The sequence below is a fragment of the Mus pahari genome, chromosome 9, assembly GCF_900095145.1.
Source record: "Mus pahari chromosome 9, PAHARI_EIJ_v1.1, whole genome shotgun sequence".
In the NCBI taxonomy this organism is placed as follows: Eukaryota; Metazoa; Chordata; class Mammalia; order Rodentia; family Muridae; genus Mus; species Mus pahari.
Genome location: NC_034598.1, coordinates 89,436,966 through 89,458,948, shown reverse-complemented (window position 1 = coordinate 89,458,948; position 21,983 = coordinate 89,436,966). Strand labels below are relative to the sequence as shown.

The following is a 21,983-nucleotide window of genomic DNA, read 5'->3' as shown; positions in this document are numbered from 1 at the left end:
ACACACACACACACACACACACACACACACACACACACACACACACACACACACACACACACACACACACACACGTCACCTCCAAGTCCCGCCTCCACAGAGACACACTTCCTCTAACGAGGCCACACCTTCTGCAATAAGGCCATACCTCCTAATAGTTCCACTTCCCATGGACCAAGCATTCAAACATGAGTCTATGGGGACGTTCCTTTACGAACCACACCATTCCTCAAAGATTTTTAAAGTAGAATTACCATAGAGTTCAGCAGTCTTACTATTGGATAGGTGAAGGAAGTTACTAATCAGATAGTTCACTATGTTAAGTTGATGCATCAATTGCAACAACAAAGAAATTGAGTCAAAAGGGGGGGGGGAGAGAGAAAAGGAGAGAGGGGGCTGGAGAGATGGCTCAGCAGTTAAGAGGACTGGCTGCTCTTCCAGAGGACAGAGGTTCAATTCCCAGCACCCACATGGAAGATCACAACTGTCTGCAATTCCAAGATCTGACACTCGCACAGATATACATACCGGCAAAACACCAATGCACATAAAATAAAAAAAAAATAAAATGTTTCTAAAAAGAAAGAAAAAGAAAGGGTTGGGAGGAGAGTAGAGAGGAAGCTACGATTAGATATGAAGTGAATATAAATAAATAAATTATTGAGAAAAAAGAAAGAAACAAAGAGAGGGAAATGGAGTCAACCTAGTTGTTGAAATGTGGAAATGTGGGGTGTGTGTGTGTGTGTGTGTGTGTGTGTGTGTGTGTGTGTGAAACAGAATACTAGTTAGGCTTCCAAAAGGAAATTGGGTCTTCACAACATAAATGGAGCTGGAAGGCATTGTGTTAACTGAGATAAGCCAGACATGAGAAGACAAATAGATGATGTATGATCTCACTTGTGCAATCTGAAAAGTCGTTCTCAGAGAAGCAGAAAGGAGTGTGGTGAGCAGACCCTGAGCATGTGTGGTTCCCAGAGAAGCAGACAGGAGTGTGCTTACAGACAATGAACATATATGGTTCCCAGAGAAGCAGACAGGAGTGTGGTGAGCAGACCCTGAGCATATGATGGGTCAGGAGAGATGTGTGAATCCAAGGATACAAGTTTTCAAGGAGACAGCAGGAAATAAATGCAGAACATTTGCTATAAAACATTGGAAATATAATTTATAACCAGGTGTTACATACTTGAAAATTGCAAAGCAAGAAGATTGGGAGCTGCAGACATAGCTCGGTTGGTAGATGGCTTGTCTAGACTGTATGAAGAAGGAAAAAAAAAATAGATCTGAACTGCTCTCACCACAGACAGGCAAGGCGTGTAAGGGAACACATTTATTGCCTAGTCTACCATGCGCACATTCCCAAGTATCATGTTACACATCAAACATGTATATGTATACCTTCTAGCAGTCAGTTGAGGTTAAGTACTAATGTTTAAAGGAAGAGTGCAGGAGCTCACCCATCCCTCCCCTATCAGATTTGCTATTTGCATCCAACTCTGCTTTGCCTATTAGCAGAGAACAAGATGGTCGTGCTCCTGTTCCTGGACTTAGACATGCTGGTAGGGGAAAAAAATAAAACAAATAAAAAAATTTAACTGGGGGCTGGCAACATGACTCAGCAGGAGAGGCTTTCACTTGCTGTGAAGGTTGACGACCTAGATTGGATCTGGGCCCCGTATAGTGGAAGAAGAAAACTCATCCCCACAGTTACTCTCTGACCTTACATGTGTGTGTGTGCAGCCACACACAGACACACACACACACAAGGGGAGTGGGTAATAATTAAATGATTTTTTTTTTTAGGAAAGCTAATCACTAACTGTGAAGGTGCTACTACGGGAACTGGCCAGGACATGGCGTGGAGACTTTTGCATGGGTGATGTGGTCACAGGCCTTCTTGTCTATGATCAAGCTTACCCTTGAAGGACAAGGAGGAGCCCGCCCTGCAAAGACACCCAAGGGAGGCTTTCTGAGGGAAAGGAACTTTAGAGACACAGCCCTTGGGGCAGGAAAGACCTTGGCGTGTGGAAAGGACAGAAAAGGAGCAAATTTATGGATGTAGAAGGAGGAAAGAAATGTGGGCAGCGGGCCTAGCTAGGCCCTGCAGGAGGCTCTGTGCCAAGAGCCAAAATTATCCTCAGTATACTGGAAGACTCTAAGCCGAGACCTGCTGGGACCTGCCAGGACCTGTCTATGCTGACATTCTGAGTCTATGTGATAGATGACATGGGACAGGGAGAATGACATCAAGATTATTAGACCCCTGCAGCATTCCACCCAGAGAGAGATCTGTGCTAGGACCCAGGACCATGGAGGGTGGAGAAAAGGGGATAGACTCCGGATTCAGGTGCAAAATAGCAGCTATTGGGATGGATATGGGTGTGAGACCTGATTCTGGTTCCAGCACCTGCCTGAGCAGCGATGTCAACCGGCTGAGGTGAGACAACCAGGAGCAGTTTAGAGGGTGGGGACCGAGGTTTTTCACAGAGTTCCAGTCCGGAAACGCTGACTTTCGGGGTCCAAGAGATAGCCAACAGTCTAGCTCCAGTAGGAGCCACATGTATGGACAGAACAGAAGGGTGTGTTCCAAGACCTCTGACCCCCAACAGGTGGAGGCTAGATCACTTCTGACACATGCCAGCTTGCCCCTTAGCACCTGTGTCTCTGGTAATCCCTTTGCCTCAGTTTCCTCATTGTTGGCGTAGGTTGCCCATAGCACATAGCTCCTGGGCTCACTGCGATGAGAGCTTAGAACTCCACAGTAGGTATTCCGTGAACGTCAGCTTCCTGTAATAACAATTATCATCATTTTAGCTGCAGTAATTTTCTTGCCATTTGTCTCCTAATTAAAATCAAGGACCTCAGGAGCTGGTAAACACTTGTAATGTTCTTAGAATTATTTGTTTACAAGCTTGTGAGTTCTGTGAACCCAGCGTCTACCTCCCTCATCCAGAGCTCCTTGGCATGGTGTCCAAGGTGGTGGGCACTGGCCATGCTGGTCCAAGCACTCGGCGTGCAGCCTGATTGAAGGGGAGGGGAAAACCCACTTATCTGACTACGGCGGGTAGAGACGGACAAGCAAGAGGAAACGAGTCAGTGGGTTTTCCTGTGACCGTGATCACTCACATCTCTATCCCTAGATGGGAATTCCTTTTTCAAACGTTGTTATTGGTGGATATCAGTTATACACACTGGACTTCATCATGACATTTTCCATATTTATGAATTATATATTTTGATCACATCCCCAACTCTGTCACTCTTTCTGCCCCACCCCCGCCACTGCTGAGCCCCTCCCTCTTTCCAAACAATCCCTCCTCTGTTTCCATGGTGTTTGTTTTGTTTTTAATGACCCAGTGAGTCTTATTAGAGTTGTTTACAGGAGCGAGGCCACATTACCAATAGCTGAAGAAACTTTCTCCCCCCAGTCCCCAACCAGAAACCGTTAATTACATATTCACCCTCAGGGAGTGGTGGATCCTCCCAAAACCCTACCCCCATCCCATGTGAAGTGTTGACAGGTCCAAGGTTGTACAGATCTTGAACCAATAATCACAGCTACTACGAGTACAGGAGTGTAACAGCCATTTCTTGCCACAAAATCAATCTCCCACACTCCCTGACCCTCCTCCAGTGCTCACATCCTTTCCCCGGGATGGGAACTAAACGATTCCACAAAGAAGCCTTTTCCAACATTGCTAGCATCTAGCAGAAGAAAGGTTGTTTATGCAGTGAATCAAGTCTGATGACTCCCAGAGATTTACACACATACACGATCCTGTACTTTAGAATAACATGCATAGATTCACACTTACTCCCCCTGGAGGCCTCTGTGATCTGTGTTCTGGGGTCTTGCCTTGTTATCCTGATGTCACAAAGCTTCCTTGGGCAGTTTTGGGGACCATTAGCCCTTAGGATGAAGTTGGCCACCACACTAAAGGTGAAGGATCCTGAGTTTCTCAACATGTTTAGCTCTGCCCGTCTTCAAAAGATAAAAGAGAAAACCCAGTTAAATTTCCATCTTCGATAAACAATGGATAAAGCTTTGGTATAAAGATGTCCCATGCACCTTTGATCTAGCATTTATATTTACCTAATCTGGCAATGCTTGACAAGTTCAAAGCCCACGTGTACTGGACTGAGAAGCCATAAGGCACAGCTCCATTCAGTGCCTAGGATGTCAATGCCATGTTTAAAGCCAGGCCCTGGGGTCCCTCCATCCTCTCCCACCACACAGGCAGCTGTGTAGCTGAAGGGTCTCTGTGGTCTTGTCCTTCCTCCCTCAGCTACTGGCACACATTGCCCAGAAGTTAGTGCCCTAGAAACACTGGGCTCTGTATAGCCTCACACAGCCTGCCTGCCATGTCTCACCTGGACCCTTGCCCCTGCTGGCTTTGCACAGAGTGCTCTTGTCTTCTGCCGTTCCTCTCCCCATAGCTACCACCACAGCTCAGGGGCCACCTTCCTAGGAAGCTTAGGCTCCCCTAGGCTGGGTGTGGTGCAGAGGGGCTTATAGTTTCGTAACATTTTTTTTTCTCAGAGATAGAGCCTCCGAATCCTCAATATTTGTATTAGATACATGGGAATATGGCCCATGCTTGTCTTCTACCAGACTGTGGGCTTCCAGCGGAGGGATGCTGACATGACCCTAACAGGCACTCAATGAACACACAGTTGCTTGACCAGTTCACAGGGACTGGGAGAAGGTACTAACATCCTTTCAACATGAAGCCTGCATCACCCTCTCTCATTGGTTTCCTCCCCTGTTTCCTGGCCTAGCCTCTTTCTCCCTAAAGTGGCTTGCTGAAGCACCTTGCCATCTCTCATTTCATCTAGCAAGTTCTCCGGCTTGTTCTATTTTGAAAGGAGAGACTCCATCCTGAGCTCCGTCCACTCTCCTTTCTTTTTTTTTTTTTTAGATTTATTTATTTATTATATGTAAGTACACTGTAGCTGTCTTCAGACTCACCAGAAGAGGACGTCAGATCTTGTTACGAATGGTTATGAGCCACCATGTGGTTGCTGGGATTTGAACTCCGGACCTTTGGAAGAGCAGTCGGGTGCTCTTACCCACTGAGCCATCTCACCAGCCCCACTCTCCTTTCTTAATGCCTCCTGTCTCCTCTGTCACTGGAATGGACCCAGGCAAATGCCTGCTCAGAAGTCCACAGCCAAGCATGAGGGCTCGGTCAAGTGAACAAACAAGCAGTAGGTTCTGCGCTTGGGAGCTAGAGTGGCACAGAAGATCCGAACACTGGTTCTCCACACATGCTACTCTGGTTCAAATCCAAGCTGTCACTTATAGATGGGGTGGCCTCAGAAAGATTCCTCATTCCTGTTTTTTTGGACCATCCCTCACAGGAATTATGCCTTCTATTGTGTGGGAACCGAATGTATCAACTCACATAAAACGTTTAGCAGAGAACCTAACCTATAAAATAAATAAAAATTACCTAAATATTTGTATAATGAATTGATTCTTAGCTGAGGATTCTGCTGGCACAATGAGGGACCACACCCAAGCTCAGTAAAGACAGGATTTAGAGCCGCCAGAAACTGGTGGAGTGAGGGAGGGTGGGGACTGGGGACGGGGAGTGAGACAGGAGTTGTTTGGTTGGATTTTTTGAAACAGGGTTTCTCTGTGTAGTCCTAGCTGTCCTTGGAACTCACATTATAGACCAGGCTGACCGCGAACTCAGAGACCCACCAGCCTCTGCCTCCCGAGTGCTGGGAGTAAAGAGTGCTCCACCCCTGACAGGCTGAGGCAGTTCTTTTAAATGGGAACCTAGAAAAGGCAAAACCTACGAAAAGCCCGCGAGGAACTCAGGAACTCGGTGGGGCTTGCTAGGACGTTTGATCTCAGGGACCAGATCCCGGAGAAAAGCGGCTGAACCCACGTGATCATCTCTCCCTCCCCAACCCTCAGGGCGGACGACTGCTTTTGTGCTTCTCGGAAGCTGGATGCCGTGGCCATCGAAGCCAAGTTCAAGCAGGACTTGGGCTTCCGGATGCTGAACTGTGGACGGACCGACCTGGTGAAGCAGGCAGTGTCTTTGCTGGGGCCGGATGGAATCAACACCATGAGCGAACAGGTATCTGCTTGGACCTCATCTCCTCCGGTGCTTAGCCTGGGCGCGAGCAGCTGACGGGACACAGGCTCCCTCTGCTGATCGATTAAAATAAAATTAATGCCCCTCACCCGGTTTCTTTCTCTCTCTCTTTTTTAGTGCTTGGGGGGGGGGGTGTTTCCTTTTCTTTTGTTTTTGTTTTAATTTTCTAAAAATACACTTGTCCATCTTTATGGAAATCTCACATGATTGTTGCAGCTGAAATTTAAAAAGGAATGAAAACCAGACCTGTTCCAGAAAGGAAATAACGCCCCCAGGCTGACCATCCTTTGTATTTAGGACTCTGCAACCTTCAAGTCTCTTTACTGGCATGTTAAATCTTTTCTCTGCCAGTCTGCTGTTGGCTCCAGACAGATCTAGGCCATGCGCACTGTGCTCTTAGGGTGGGTGTGTTTAAAGACACCAAAGTCAGTCTGGGGACCCTCGAGCATCATCCAGACACGGCAGCACCAACCAGATCCTGAAACTGGTACCATGAGAGGCAACCACAAGTCATAGAGGGGACTTTGGGGATTTGGTGGTGTCGTAGACTGTGCAAACGGACAGCCGTTGTTCGTTGTTCTCAGTGTGAACCCTGAGTGGGGTTACAAGGGACAGATGGGGCTGTTTCTCCCACAGGCAGCTCTTGCAAAGAGTTCCCACAAAGGGGATAGAAGGGACTGTTTAATGACAACTAATCACTTTCTCGGACAGGATCAGGGATCTTCAGTACACAATCATATGTATCTTGTATGTTTAAAACCAGGGACTTATTTATCTGTTTTATTTTTTCAGTATTTTATATTCCAGACACCTTACCATGTTAATGAATATTCTTTTGTAAGTCGCTTTTAGTATCTCTATAAAGTGATTACTGTTTGTTTTATTAACCATCCTTCCCACGTCGTATATTTAAAGTGTTCGTGACTAGTGCTGAGATGAACATACTTACACAAATCTTTGTTCCAATCTCTATTTCCTTGGGGAAATTTTTCTTTAAAACAGAAGTGCCTCAAATGCACCAGCCTTTCCTGAATTCTCAGTCTTCTGTACTGCCCTCCCCCACTTCCCCTAGGAGTCTGACTAGTCTTGCACACCTCTAGTTATATATGTATTCCCTGCTAATCCACTTTCCTTTTGTCTGCTTTTTATCAGCATTTTTACTGTTTTCTTGTTTACTTAGAGGAATTCTTCCTATATCAGGGCACGAAGTCCTTTAATGGAACAAATGCATCTCAGTTTGTCGTTGGTGTTGGAATTTTGCCTATAACGTTTTCAGTTCCACAGCAATGTACAATGCTAGAGCACTTCTCATGTATGATGTGCTTCCTCACGTTTATGCCTAGAGACAAAGGCAGAAACCAACTTGGCATCACTTACAATTTTAATTCTTTCTGACTATCTCTAGTAAAAAAAAATTACATGCTATATTGGTGTAGAGTGTGAGACAAGGCTGTAGCATGAACATCTTCCCAAATAACTGCCTTCGCAACCCTTTGGATGGAGAGCCCCACCCCTTCCTCCTATTGGCTGTAATGCTCAGTTTGTGATAAGCAGGAGTCAGAGCAGGGAAGGTTTTCCTGAAGGCCATTCTGCCTCAGTTGCCTTGGCTTGTATAAAGTGATATCAGAGCAGATGTCAGTGAAGGTGACCACAGGAATATCCAGTGACCTTTGACTGACCCAAGGCTTATACGGAGCAGCAAGGACACCTTGTCATGCTACGAAGGAGACAAATATCAAAGACACTGTATTCATCATAATTAAATACTTTAGGGTTGATGTTACAGAATCCAGAAAATTCCTGTGAGCCCCAACCCAACCACATTCCAATCAGCCACTTGTTGTAAAGACACACATAGGTCTGTTGTACCGTGAAAACCCTCCAGCTTAAGCCACGATCAGTGCTGAAAGGTGATGTTCACCTCCCTTCACTCCTCCACTGTAATGTGGAAGGTTGTGACCCTGTGTGTGACAGGGCTCCACGCTGACTCTCTTGTCCCGCCAGAGCCTAGGTCCAATAAGACGCTCCATGTGTTTGTCGACTGACCACAGCCACCTTGTAAACGTCTCCGTCTCTGGTTTTTAACCACCGCAGGGCATGACCCCCTTGATGTACGCCTGCGTCCGTGGGGACGAGGCAATGGTGCAGATGCTGCTGGATGCCGGAGCTGACCTGAATGTGGAGGTGAGGGTGCGGAGGGCTGCAGGCCCTGCCAGCCCATGCTTTCCCTTCCCAGTCACCTCACATCTCATCCTCCCAGTGGCTGTGGCCCTGGTGAAACCACCTGGAAGATGGTGACCTCTCTGAGGCCCTAGCCAAAGTCCCAAGTAGCTACGCAAAGTCCCTGTGTGAGCTTCATTTAAGGAAATCGCTGTAGCTCTGGGGACCTCTGGCTTGTGTGGACCGAGCAGCTCCTAGCTCCTGACTCATCCTTTCTAGGATGGGACAGAAAACTCCCACATTCTAGCCCTTTCCTGATGCCTGACACATGCTGGGCTGACCACCCTCTCCCCTCCACCCCGTGCCATCTCCTGTCCTCCCCGGCAGACCCACAGGGTCACTTTGTTGACAGAGCTGTCTCAAGGCTGCCTGCCTCGACTGGACGTAGTACACTAGGCTGGGGATTGAAGCGCCCCTCCCTGCAGGCTTTAGAACCAAGACAGGCTTAGGTTCTAAGTTCTGAAGCTACCACCTGCTTTGAAGCCTGAGAAGGGGGGTGACTCATGAGATGGAAGAGGGTCCCCGATGATGCATGCATGATTGGGAGGAATCAATACCGAGCCGAGGCATCTCGCCGAGGTCAGGGGTGTCATTCATAGTAGTTGCTCCAGACCCCTCCAAGGCTCAAACTAAGTAGAATCTTGCTTTTTTCTTCTTTGGAAGGCCTGCTTAGACAGCACTTGGCAGTTGCAGACGCCAGGGAGGTTGGCATGCTGCAGCCACCAATCAACTGCCGGAAACCTTTTAGCTTCAAAATTAGATGCCCTGGCAGTGTCACCCGTGTTTTTTTTTTTTTTTTTTTTTTAATTGTTGGTGAGTTTTATATTTATCTGAGGAACACAGACAGTAAACGCAGCTCTAAATTCAAACCCATTTTGGATCTCACCAGTTCTGAGTTATATCAGGACTGTCTTCCCCATTATAGGTCACTAGACCTCACAGACCCCTTCAAGGTCCTCAGCTGCAGACATGGTCTTTGGTCCTCCTCTCCAGCCCTCCCATGTGTTTTACTCAGTGCCTTTGTGTGCTGTAAGGACACTCTGGCCAAGGTTACAGGCCCCAGAGAACACCCCGTGCTGGTGCTAATATCACAAGTCCCAGTTTTCGGCTTCCCTATTACACCCCAGCTTGGTATATGCTCCAAGACCTCCCTCCATCCTGAAACCCCATCTCTCATTATTTTTCATGGTATGTTCAGGGCCTGTGCTTTCAGTTACATGAGGGCCCTTGTCAACCACAAAGCCAGAGATGACCTGTGAGCAAAATGGCAGGGATATCCACACTCGAATGAATGACTGTCTTGACTGTCTTCTCTGCTGTGAAAGCATGAAGTCGTCCCTCATGGGATTAGCTGCCCTCTTTGAGTGAAGTGTGGACAGAGTGGTAGTGACATTTCAAGCTACATCACTTCCTGTAGCTCTCAGAACCACCCCCTTCCTTAAGCAGAAAGAGGGAAAGAGACAGACAGAAGCTGGCTCACTGAACCACGTTTCCAAAGAATCCGTGTATGCGGATAATCTTTCAGGAGGGAAAGAAAAGGCATAGAACACAGTCTCAAAAACCTTCTCCAGCCCCCGTGGATAATGTCCCCTAAACACAGTCCTCTCATGGGCTGCTTTCAAAGAGCTGCTTCGACATCTCTCCTAACAAACAAACAAGACCAGCTCCCAGTTCTAGCAAAAGGTTGCCTGGGGCCTCCAACCGGGGAAATCACTACCTCCAGCCACCACATCTCCCAAGACACCCGCTAGGACATCTTTTTGGTACCTTCCTAGCCTGTGTGCCTGGCTACAGATAGGCTAGATTCTGCAAGCCTAAATATTGTGAAGGTCACATCTTGAAAATAACTTCAATTTGTTTATAGGTTGTCAGTACTCCTCATAAATATCCATCCGTCCACCCCGAGACCCGCCATTGGACGGCTCTGACTTTTGCTGTGTTGCATGGACATATTCCTGTAGTTCAGGTATTAACAACGTATTTCCCTAATCCACATCTGACCGTTAACTGTAACCTCCTCCATGAGGGGAATCTAATTCTCTCCCAGCATGCATATCTCCGAGTGATTCATATTGGTTAATTGCAATTCAGTGTAGCATATCCCTATCTTATAATAAAACCATTGTACTTAAGTATCTATTTGGCCAAGCATTAACCAATATGAAAACATCACGTACCTACATGCAGCCTCACGTACAGAGTGACAGGTCTGTGGGGTTCTTCCTTGTTGCTCTGAGGTGGGACTTCAACTGTCATTCTGTGGATCAGCCCCTTTTACTTGTCTTAACATGACTGTGAGACTTAGCCAGGGTCAATACCTGGAGGGACTCGTCCCTTGGGTATGGCCCTGGTGTTCTATAGACTCCTGTGGTTTCCAACCAGTGGGAAGAAGCATCCAGATCAACAAAGGGATGTCTGGAAAAAAAAATGCACTGGTATGAGTCTTGACTCTCGAGAATCGGCTCCCAGAGGTCTATGGGAGTCCCCTGTGTCTTCTGAAACAGTTCCAAAGGTGGTGACATGCCTGTAACTGTGATTCTTTGAAAGTGTCTGCTTCTGACTGTGGTAGGCTTGATGGTCAGTGAATGGCCCCGGTTATAACTTGATCTTTACCTGATCACAAGACGGAGATTGGCATCCAAGTTCAGGACCACACCCAGCCCCACAGTGAGTGTAGAGCTTCTGAGACGGCAAGAACCGGACTCTTTGATGTGGCCTGTGTGGCAGGGAGAGCTCAGCATTGATAGCATTTCATGGGAACCTTTGTTGGTTTCTGGCTATGGGGAGTCCTCGTGACAGACCCGTAGTGGCGTTTCAGTAGGCTGAGTGTGTGATGTGGCACCCGTGGGACTGGCTTCAGCTTGTAGAATATCAACCTTAGTCCCCTCCTAGCAGAGGGGAATCTATGAAAGAGGGTGAGTTGGTGGCTTCTGGAGACCACAGATGGGCAGTGGCATCCTCAGCCATTCATTCAGGAAAGGGACCAGCTGAAAAGCTGAGCAGAACTTCCTGGTTGTCAGGCTGAGTCCTTGCAGCACATTCAGTCATGGAACTGTGCCCTCAGGTAGTGAAGATGGGGGATTCTCCCCCCATGTTACATGTGACATGTGACCTTCACTGAGAGTGTTGAACCAGCGTGGACAGAGCCTCTGCCTCCTTTTATAAGCTCACATGTCTCAGCAAATACCCTGAATGAAGGCAGGAGAAGCAAAAATTCTGCAGCTTTTGTTACATTACTGGATCTTGCTGGCTGGAGAACTAACCTCGCCTATCCTCAGAACCATCCAGGGGGTTCTGGAAGGGATTCTCGCCTTGGCTGGCTGAGCGTGTCCCTGGAGTTGTTCATAACTCCTGAGCTTCCATGGGCGAAAGGGACTAATTCAGTTGCCCTCTGAGGCTTGTGACACAGATCGGACAGTGGAGACTCGCAGCATTTGGATGCTTCTATCTCAGTGCTTCCAGAAACCTTAATATACCTAAGGATGCTCTGGACAGCCTGTTAAAATACAGACTAGTTCAGAGTGTCCAGGCTGGGGTCCAGAGACGAAGCCCCTTCTAACAAGCTCTCTAACACGTTCTTGTGCATGGACCACTCTGGGAAGTCTGGGGTTCTGGAAGATGGGAGAGGCTCCTTTTCTGAGGTAAAGTTGCCTCAGCGCACACAGTAACCAATGTGGGGGAAGGGGACACTAGTGTCTGACTGGTTTCTATCAGTGCACTGGTGTCTCCTCATGATGCCCGCTGTTCAAGCGTCTCAGTGGTCACTCTTCCTCTGCAGCTCCTCCTGGATGCCGGAGCCAAGGTGGAAGGCTCTGTGGAGCATGGCGAGGAGAACTATTCAGAAACTCCCCTCCAGCTTGCAGCCGCTGTTGGTAAGTCACCAGTTCCAATTCAGACCTGGTGTCTCCACTGTAGCCTTTGATGTACCTGTGACTAGTTATTTTTTTGTTTTATTCTCTTATGAAATCCCCTTCTCTGGGCTTGCAGGAAATTTTGAGCTGGTTAGTTTGCTGTTGGAGCGTGGTGCGGATCCCCTGATAGGAACCATGTACAGGAATGGAATTTCTACAACCCCCCAGGGTGATATGAACTCTTTCAGCCAGGCCGCAGCCCATGGACACAGGTAGGCTAGGATGGGCCAAGGCCGCCAGGTCCCAAGTGGTGCTTGTTAAAAATGCAGATTCCCAGGCCTGCCCCAGACCCATTCTCTCTCTGGATGTGGGGCCCAGGAAGTGGGGTGGCCCAGTCTCCAGGCCTAACCAGACTGCCCCCACTCACAGATTCCTGACAAGAGCTAATTCCCTACACTGCACATGCGTGCTGACCGACATGTTCTGTTCACTCTCAGCCAACTTTAAACACAAGGATGCGTCACTCTCAGCCAGTCTGGGTCAGAGGACATCACATCAGTTGCCATGATGTGAGAATTTACTTAACAAGGACAGAGTTCTTCACGTTTGCCCCTGTCCTGTCTAGGTTTCTTTCCAAAACCCTATCAGATTTTATTACACATTACCTCAAAGCAAACAGACTTACCAGACTAACACTCAAAAAGGCCAGCATTCCAGCACCTTCTGGGTATTATTCCTCCTCAAGCTGCCCTCCAGGAAACATGGCCAGTCATACCCCACCCTCTCCTTCATCCCCAAAGCCTGTCATCGACAAAGCCACCATCTCTCATTCCTGATCCGGAGTGAACAACTTCCCACCCCCTAACGTGCCCCTGGTCCAGCACAGCCACTGCCATCTCTGAGTGTCTTCCTCTCTGGGTTTATGATTGACAGGAATGTGTTCCGCAAACTGCTCGCTCAGCCAGAGAAGGAGAAGAGCGATATCCTGTCCCTGGAGGAGATTCTGGCTGAGGGGACTGACCTGGCAGAAACAGCCCCACCCCCCTTGTGTGCCAGCCGCAACAGCAAGGCCAAACTGAGGGCCCTGAGGGAGGCCATGTATCACAGCGCTGAGCACGGCTACGTGGATGTCACAATTGATATCAGGAGTATAGGTCAGTCTGAGCACCATTCACCACTAGACATAGCATGCGAACACATGCATGCATGCATGCATACACATCACGGGGTACACACACATGTCACGGGTCTCAAGGAGCTTCTTAGAACATTTCCAACCCTGACCCCACAGACAGCAGCACCCTGCCTGCCCTGAGGCTCTACGCTTAGATCCTGACGTCCTGGTTCCCAAACTCTGCACCTTGAGGCAGGTCCTTAAATCACCTGGGGAGCTTGTCTGAATACAGATTGCCAGGCCCTGCACCCAGAGGCTCTGCCGTTGAGGGTCTGGATGGATAAAGGCTGGAAATCTTTATATTTAACAATCACTCCAGGTGGTTCCCAGTGGTTGAGAACTTCCTGTGTAGAACACCCAACACCACTGACACAGAGTGACAGTCGGGGCAAGGACAAACGCCTCCTCATTAAGACGTTTCCTCTGAGCCAACAGAAGCAATTCTAGCAAGCAGCAGCTTCTTCTTGTGTGAGCTAGCCTAGAGCTGTCTCATGGTGTGTCTGGGGTTCGAGGCTAGGCTAGCAACAGTCTAGTAGCTCTAACCTGGCAAGGAAGGGAACAGGGAGGCACGGGAATAGGTCCCTAACATGGTAGGTTGGACACCAAATAGAGTCAGTGTTAAGAAAGAGACTCTGACAGGCTGACTGTTCGGTATACGGGAAATGTATGCTGTTTCCCCGCGAGTCTATCTTGCGTGACTGTGAAGCTCCAGCTTGCAATGACCTACCTATTCATTCTGAAAGAGGTGAGGGGAGACCTCCTTCTTCACAACCTCACTGCACATTACAGCAATCATTTGCTGAGGAGGCTCTGTTAAAGGAAAAAGGCCCGATGTGGAGCTGCAGACGGAGATGTTTTGCCCAGGGGACCAGCAGGGGTCTCCTTCCGTTTATTAAGTTGCGTCTGGAGATGGTCAAGTCCTTTGATTGGTGTCTTAGCTTTCATCTGAGTGTGGCTATGTCATCTCATCCTGGACAAAACTTGCTCTTCCCTGAGTCCTTTTCTCCCCAGTGAGTAGGAAGAGCATGGACTCAGAGGTACAGATGCATACGAATGAGTAACTATAAGATTCTGCTCAGTGATTGGCATTGTGGGATGCAGCCCCTAATTATATGAGTAGCATACATAATCAGAAGAGACTGAGTTATGCCCTTCAGTTTCAACTTCTGCACATCTTGCCTGAATGCTGGTCCCTTGGTCTCATAGTTTGATCATGTCCTAAACAAAGGCCAACTTCAGGATAAAAATATTCCTGTTCCTTGGTTGTTTTCTGCCCTCCCCTCGCCTGCCCTCCCCTCCCACCCGGCCTGATGCCTCCCCGCACCCCGTCCAGGTGTCCCATGGACTCTGCACACGTGGCTGGAGTCACTTCGGATTGCCTTCCAGCAACACCGCAGACCTCTCGTCCAGTGTTTGCTCAAGGAGTTCAAGACCATTCAAGAGGAGGAATACACAGAGGAGCTAGTCACCCAAGGCCTGCCCCTGATGTTTGAGATCTTAAAAGCAAGCAAGGTACAAGGAGCAAGGGGGTTCGAGGGTTGGTGAAGGGGGATGGTGTGAAGCCATTGTGGTTTATTGGAGAGTGAGGGTGGAGGCTCACGATCTGGATGGTCCCTTGTTGGGAACCAATGGTCCCTAACATTCCTACATCCCAGCCACAAGTGGCGAGCGTGCGAGCTGCCTGCAACTATTTACACAGTGGACTCAAAGGCATAGATACATAGGAATGAGTAATTAAAAGCTGTGGGGCAGCTTTTGGGCTGAGCATGTGCTGTATACCAAGGTACTTAGGCACAAGGACAGTTTAGGGTCCTTTGACTCATGGAATTTGCCCTCAAGCCAGGGGATAATACCACCATGTGCTCTAGAAGCATAGAAAGTTAGTTTCCCTGGACCAGGTCAAAGGAAGCAAAAGATTCAAAAGGGAGGAAAGGGAGCTTCCTCAATGTGCTGGCACTGGCCAGGCCTGAAGGAAAAGGACCTGGGAGAAGCCCTTTCATGTAGATTGACAGTACATCTTCCATGCAGCCCATAGGCTACAAGCATCCCAGGATAACTGTGAGTGAAGCCCAGCAATATTTGTAGATGATGTCACATCGCACTATCAAAGGCTTAGACACCTCTGACAGGAAAGCCAGTCAGAGAGAGGAACTTCATTCTGACTCCTTGGGGTTCACACCTACCAAGGCCTCCATTCCCAGCAAAAGAACCCCACATGCCTGCCTCCCTTTCCAAACATCAGTCTTGTTCTCTGGGTATCATGAGAGTCATTCCACCCACAAAACTCCCTGTGGAGTTCTCCATTTGGGAATATCATAAAGGCACTCTAGACCCTCCAGGGGTGTGTGACCCACACCTGTATGTAGGTGGGAAGTACTGACTTTGGGTAGCCTGGAACTTGCCCCCTGCTACCCGTTGGGGTCAATAGCCAAACGCGAGAGAAGAGTGTAGAAAATGCCCCAGCACTGAGACCATGAGAAGCACTAGGGAGGTCCAGTCTCCCTGAGAGGTTCTAGAGAGTTCATACCCTAAGCCATCACATCCCACAAGGCCTTGGGCTCGTATGGCACGGTGATTGAGCATATGTTTCCTGGAGCCAAATTACAAGGGTTCAAATCCTGGCTCTCCTACTTACTAGCCCTTTAGCCGCAGTCAAGTTTCCTAAACTCTCTGCCTCAATTTCCCTGTCTGTAAATGAGTCAGTAATCATGCGGGCCTCTCTAGGCAGCCTTGAGTACAAAGTGGTAAAAACTGCAGCTCCCTCCCACCCCGCTGTGACACCAAGCAGAAGCTTTCTTAGAGGCTTCGAAAAGCCAGTTAGATGACGCAGGCCTTCTGTGCTTCCCCAAAGCTGTTCTGTAAGCATCAGCCTATGCCAGCTGCGTGCGGAAGCTAGCTGTGAATACCTGGGTCACACGTCACCTCCTGCCCTCAGAGTGACAGTGCACTATAAACATTTCTCTCTTTGGTGCCCTGAATACCCTGATTCACAAGAGGAATTAGGACGTTTTCCAAACTCATTTGTCTGTGGAACCTTTTCATAATGAACTGTCTTGAGACATAAATGAAGATTTGTGTGAATATATATATATATATATATATATATATATATATATATAATTATTAAGAATATGTATTTAATTTAATTACAAGCCAGCCACTCGCTTAAGCATATTTAAGGTTAAACCCTTACAGCTTTCCCAAGCACATCTAGATGAAGCCCTAAATTTATCTCTATTTAACGAACAGGAGAAATGGAGGCAGGAAGATGGGTAACTAACTCAGAGGCAGCCTGTCAACCACACTCATCTGCTTTCAGAGCATCTGGGAGCCTTGGGGCCAGAGCAGTTGGTGGCCACCCTCAAGCCAGGCCCCCACTGGCTGTGTTTAGTGTCCCCTGTGCCACTGAACTTCAGGAGAGTGGGCCTCAGAGAGTCCAAGGAGAGTGGAACCTGCTGGGGACATTTCAAAAGTAAACCCCTCCCTGTCCCCCTCCAACTTAGAATAAATGAATAAAAGCTTTCACCTGAAATTTCCCAAGAACCACCTCGGTGAAAAAGCTTTACTGGATGCGTTCCCGGTGTTTGTATTCCAGCAGTTTCTGGCTTGTCTGGTTTTAACTTTTTTCAAGGCTACAGAGGAATTCCAGAATTTATTGGAGTACCTTGGATTTATGTCTTGCGGGTCTTTGGTTTGGTTTGGTTTTTTTGTGTAAATGTCACTTTGAAGTATGACATACCCTTAGAAAATTTCCCAGGTACTAACTGCAGAGCTGAACACCAAATAGTCAGCACTAAGTCACAAAACGCAGCACACCTAGCATCCCAATGTCCTCTGTCACCCAGGCCACCCAAAGAGCCGTCCCTCTCTGACTGCTAACGCCCTGTAACTAGCTCATTTACCGAGCATAGCGCAGGGTATGAGGGGCCTTCCACAAGCACTCCCGTGTCCTACTGAAGGAGTAGGGTGGGTCATTGAGTCACCAGCAGCCCTAACAGGAACGTGTGAAAAGCAGGAAGAAGGAAAGGCCTTCGCCACACATGAACTGGAACCTGTTCCCCGGCAGCCGTGCTGCCTTTCTGGATAGGTGACCCAGAGACAACACAGGTAGTGCCATTCTCTGAAGGAATGGGCCTAAAAAGAATGGTAAGCCAGGAAAGGAAAGAGGGTTGACTTGCTTTCATAGGAAGCTCCAGGGAAACCCTAACCTGTATGCTATGATACCACATAGATGATACCACATAGACTGACCCATAGGGAGACATAGTTTAACATGACTACAGTGTGCAGCCAAGTTTTCCCCCCAGCATGCACTGGTCCACCATCCCCCAGCATCCACTGGTCCACCATCCCCCAGCATCCACTGGTCCACCATCCCCCAGCATGCACTGGTCCACCATCCCCCAGCATGCACTGGTTCACCATCCCCCAGCATGTACTGGTTCATTGTCCATATTTTCCCTTCATCGAAATTTTTCCTTGCATCTTTGTGTGTGTGTGTGTTCTAGATGAATTGTTTGTTCTTTTGTTCTATTTGAATTGTTGAATCCTAAGAGGGTTTTTTTGTGTGTGTATGCTAAATACTAGTCCTTTGCCAGCCATAAGGTTTGCAGATATTTTTCTCCTCTTCTGTAGCTTGCCCTTCATCCTGTTACCTTAGAGCTAGTATTTATTGACTGTCCTCAGCATCATCAGACAGGGAACCGAATTTTAACACGTTTTACAGGGGAGACAAAGCATATTAAACCATAGCAGCTTATCATGAGGAATCTCTCCACCAACAGGAGACAAAATATGATTGTTTGATTTAAAAAAAAAAAAAAAGATCAGTTTGCTACTTGTCATAGACTTACTGAAGGCCTCTGCATGATATTTTAGAAATAAATCTCTCTTTTACAATTATTTTTTAAAAGCATTCTGGCTAGTATATACCAGTATTATTCTATGGGAAGCATCTTGGATCTCAGCTACCCTCAAAGAAGCAGGTGTGTGTCCCAAGTCCCTCACTGGACAATAGCTAACGGCAACACCAAAAGTATAAAAAATAAAAAGAAAATGTCAGTCGAAGCAGAAAACAGCAAACAGCAAGCGAGCGGGACTAGGAAACCTCTGAGTGCTATTCCAAGCTCAGCTTCCACCTGTCCAATGGCTGCCAGTGAAAGACAGACACTCAGTGAAGTCCAGATCAAATCTTGAAAGCATCAAGAAGTCACCACACGTCACCAGAGACAGCCCGCCATCTCAGCAGAGCTCCCAAACCGTCTCCCTGATGATAATGGGATTCAGTGTAAACACCGTTTGCTAAAACGGCTTAATTTATCCACTTCAGAGAAAACACTGAAGTGGGACAAGTGTGTGCTCAGCAGCCTTCCCGCTCTGCTCACACCCATCCATCAAAGCCTCGTTAGGCCTCTCCTTCCCCACGTCCCTCCTTTCCTAAGGCCCTCACAGCCCTCAGTCCTCACGGCCTCTCTCTTCCATGGGTGTCACGACCTGTGCCGGGGAAGTGACCTGCTGTGGACACTGAAGCCAGGACTGGGTTTAAAGATGATAATCACCCATGTTGCAAAGCACATCTGTGTGCCCAGGGCCCTTCTAGTCATTTCAAACTCATCCCTCCTCATTAGGACCCTGGAGGGAGGGGCTCCTGTACCGCCATCTTCATTTGAAATGGTGGACCTGAAGCCTATGTGGAGGAGATGCAGAGGAGCCAGGATTTTAATCCAGGCAGCCTGGCTGTTGCAAACCTCGCGTTCTCATCTGTAAAGTCAACCTGTCCCTCAGTTCCCCCTTGGGCTTGCCTGCAGTGCATGGTTCACTGTGAAATGACAGCTTTGTCTTCGTGGCTGAAACACACACACACACACACACACACAAGACATTGGTGTGCAACCACAGAGCCTTCTGCAATGGGAAAGTCACCCTACATCCACTGATGTCACGGCCAGTGGTGGCTGCCTTGAAAGGAACCTTGACTGTCACCTACCCAGTGATTTCCCCTACTCCTGTGCACCCTGCTGCCAAGATTTGCCCAGCTCCAAAAAAGAAAAAAAAAAAAAAAAAGGAAGGAAGAAAGGGAGGGAGGGAGGAGGGCAGGGGGGGAGGGAGGGAGGGAGGGAGAGAGAGAGAGAGTTCATGTTTGCCTGTTGTGCCAGTACTGAGAAAGTCTTGAATATAAGACTAACTTGAGCTACATATCTAAGCTCTGTCTCAAACAAAAATGAGAGAGAGAGAGAGAGAGAGAGAGAGAGAGAGAGAGAGAGAGAGAGAGGAGAGAGAGAGAGAAAAGAGAAGGATTTACATTCCTTACCAGCTCCCAGGAGATTCCAATGCTGTGCGTGAGGAGAGAGGACACTTTGCTCCCCCCTGAGGTGGCAGTCACTGGTGAGGTTGCTAAGGGGGAGGAGTGCCTCCCACCCTCTGTCCATAACATGTCATCTGTACCATCCTCGAGAAAGACCCCTTCTTCCTTTCACTCTAAGGACACAGGACACATCTATGAATCATGCCCCAGGTGACACTGTTTCTTCTGTAACCTGTCCACTTTAATAGAAGGGTTTGGATTTTCTTTGCAGATGTGGAGGGGCTGTGTCCTGCCCTAGGGGTTAAATTTGAGAATATTGTTAACCACTGGCATGATTATGGTCTCAAAGCCAAACTTAAAAAAAAAAAAAAAAAAAGATGTTTATTATTTTGCTCACAAAAGCAGTACTCACTCGGAAATATAAAGAAAAGGATAGTGATCTCACTCAGACCTCTTCAGTCTTTATTTTCAAAGTGTGTGTTAACCTACTTAAAAATAAAATAAAATAAAGAGGGCAGTGGTGGCACATGCCTTTAATCCCAGCACTTGGAAGGCAGAGGGGGGAGGATTTCTGAGTTCGAGGCCAGCCTGGTCTACAGAGTGAGTTCCAGGACAGCCAGGGCTACACAGAGAAACCGTCTCAAAAAAACAAAAAAAACTTTATTGTGTTAGTCAACTTGGTGTTGCTGAAATAGGTTACTTGAGATAATCAACTTAAAAGAAGAAAGGTTTGTTTTGCTCATGGATTTGGAGCTGTGTGACCAATTGGTCCATTTCTTCTAAGGTAGAGGTGAGACAGGGCATCAGGGCAGAAGCTCAGAGTGGAAGCAGCCAGAAAGCAGAGAGATAAAGAGCTGAGTAGATCAATGCCCCATAATCTGTTAGGGACACACGCTCAGGGACCTCTGATTTCCTGCAAGGTCTTGTGAAGGTCTATCTCTCCGTAGCACCATGAACAAGGGACCACACCCCTAACACATGGGCACACAGGAATGCTTGGTCAAACCACAGCTGTTGTAACTATTCATCTAGCCCCCATCTTAGCCAGTTGCCCAATAAGAAGCCGCCGCGTGCTGTGAGTCACATCCCTCCTCCTGGCCTGCACACCTGTTCTTGGAGGGAGGTGAACAGGAAGGACCAAGACACTAGGATGGAGGTCACCCAGGGCAGTCGCCTTCCTCCCTGAGCCAGGGGCAGCTGGAGCTTAGAAGCACAGGACTCTCTTCCTCCGTTCTGATTTTTATTTTTATTGAGAAGTGATTCAACGGATGACTCCCAGATCCGAAATGTCTGAGCCCTGGAATCCGACTTATTACAGAGCTGAGTCAGGCGCTTTGATCCTGCCCTCGTGGGACACAGTCACGGGACCACAAGGGCTTTCTGCCACGGGGCCAGGACCAAGGATCTGCTTCCCGAATTTGAGAAGATAGATAAGGGTGGATTGAGGGTGAGAGCTTTTTATTCATGAGCTACAAAAAGCCTGCTTTCCCTTAGCGAGTTAACAGTCAGGTGGAGATGGAAACACGTCTCTTTATCAATTTCATACGCACCCAGCAGTGAACTCACAGGAAGTAGACAGTGAGCTCGGAGGGCAAGCAGGTCAGTCCAGGGGTGCTAAGTGAAAACTCAGTGCCTATGCTGCTCTAGGAGACAGTGACCGCTCGGGCTCCCCATGCCCATGCGAGCAGGTATCTACAGTGTCAACCTGGCCTGTGCGACCCAAGCACTCCCATAATGCTGCTCATCTCCCTTCACAGAATGAAGTGATCAGCCAGCAGCTGTGCGTCATCTTCACACACTGTTACGGTCCCTACCCCATTCCCAAGCTCACGGAGATCAAGAGGAAGCAGACCTCACGGCTGGGTGAGCAGTGGTCCCGGTATACTCAGGCTACGGCTGTGGGAAGTGGGGATGGGAAGGAAGCAAACACGTGGAACAGATGAGTGTGAGCTTTGGAGGGCAGACAAGAGACAGAGAGAGGAGGAGCCAGGCCCGAGAAATGAGCTCTCCTTCAGCAGGTGGTAAATCTCTTTGGATAAAACAGCAGAGGAGATGGATAAGGGGACCCTAGTACCTCACCCATGGGACCTTTTTCCTCCTTCACTGACACTGGGGACAACTGTGGCATAAGTCCTGTGCACCAGAGATTATGATAGATGGCCCAATGCCCATGTCAGCTCTGATGCTTTTGATAGTCATCTCGATACATACAGTCTATATTAGAATCACCTAGGAAGAGACCCTCTAAGGACGGATTCTCTAAGTTAGGTTAGTCTATGGGGATTGCCTTCACTGGATTGTTGGTGTGGGGAAACCCAGCCTAA

General features: G+C 48.1%; 1 protein-coding gene across 1 annotated transcript in view; it reads left to right on the top strand.

The window, feature by feature from the left end:
- Positions 1–21,983, top strand: part of Btbd11 (BTB domain containing 11) — a 278,823-nt gene that overhangs the window by 237,366 nt on the left and 19,474 nt on the right. Inside the window, exons 5-12 of the mRNA XM_021204847.1 lie at positions 5,927–6,092; positions 8,205–8,294; positions 10,195–10,296; positions 12,109–12,202; positions 12,318–12,453; positions 13,115–13,335; positions 14,689–14,867; positions 21,417–21,522. Of these exons, the coding sequence (XP_021060506.1) occupies positions 5,927–6,092; positions 8,205–8,294; positions 10,195–10,296; positions 12,109–12,202; positions 12,318–12,453; positions 13,115–13,335; positions 14,689–14,867; positions 21,417–21,522 (1,094 nt within the window). The remainder of the gene's footprint in view (positions 1–5,926; positions 6,093–8,204; positions 8,295–10,194; positions 10,297–12,108; positions 12,203–12,317; positions 12,454–13,114; positions 13,336–14,688; positions 14,868–21,416; positions 21,523–21,983) is intronic.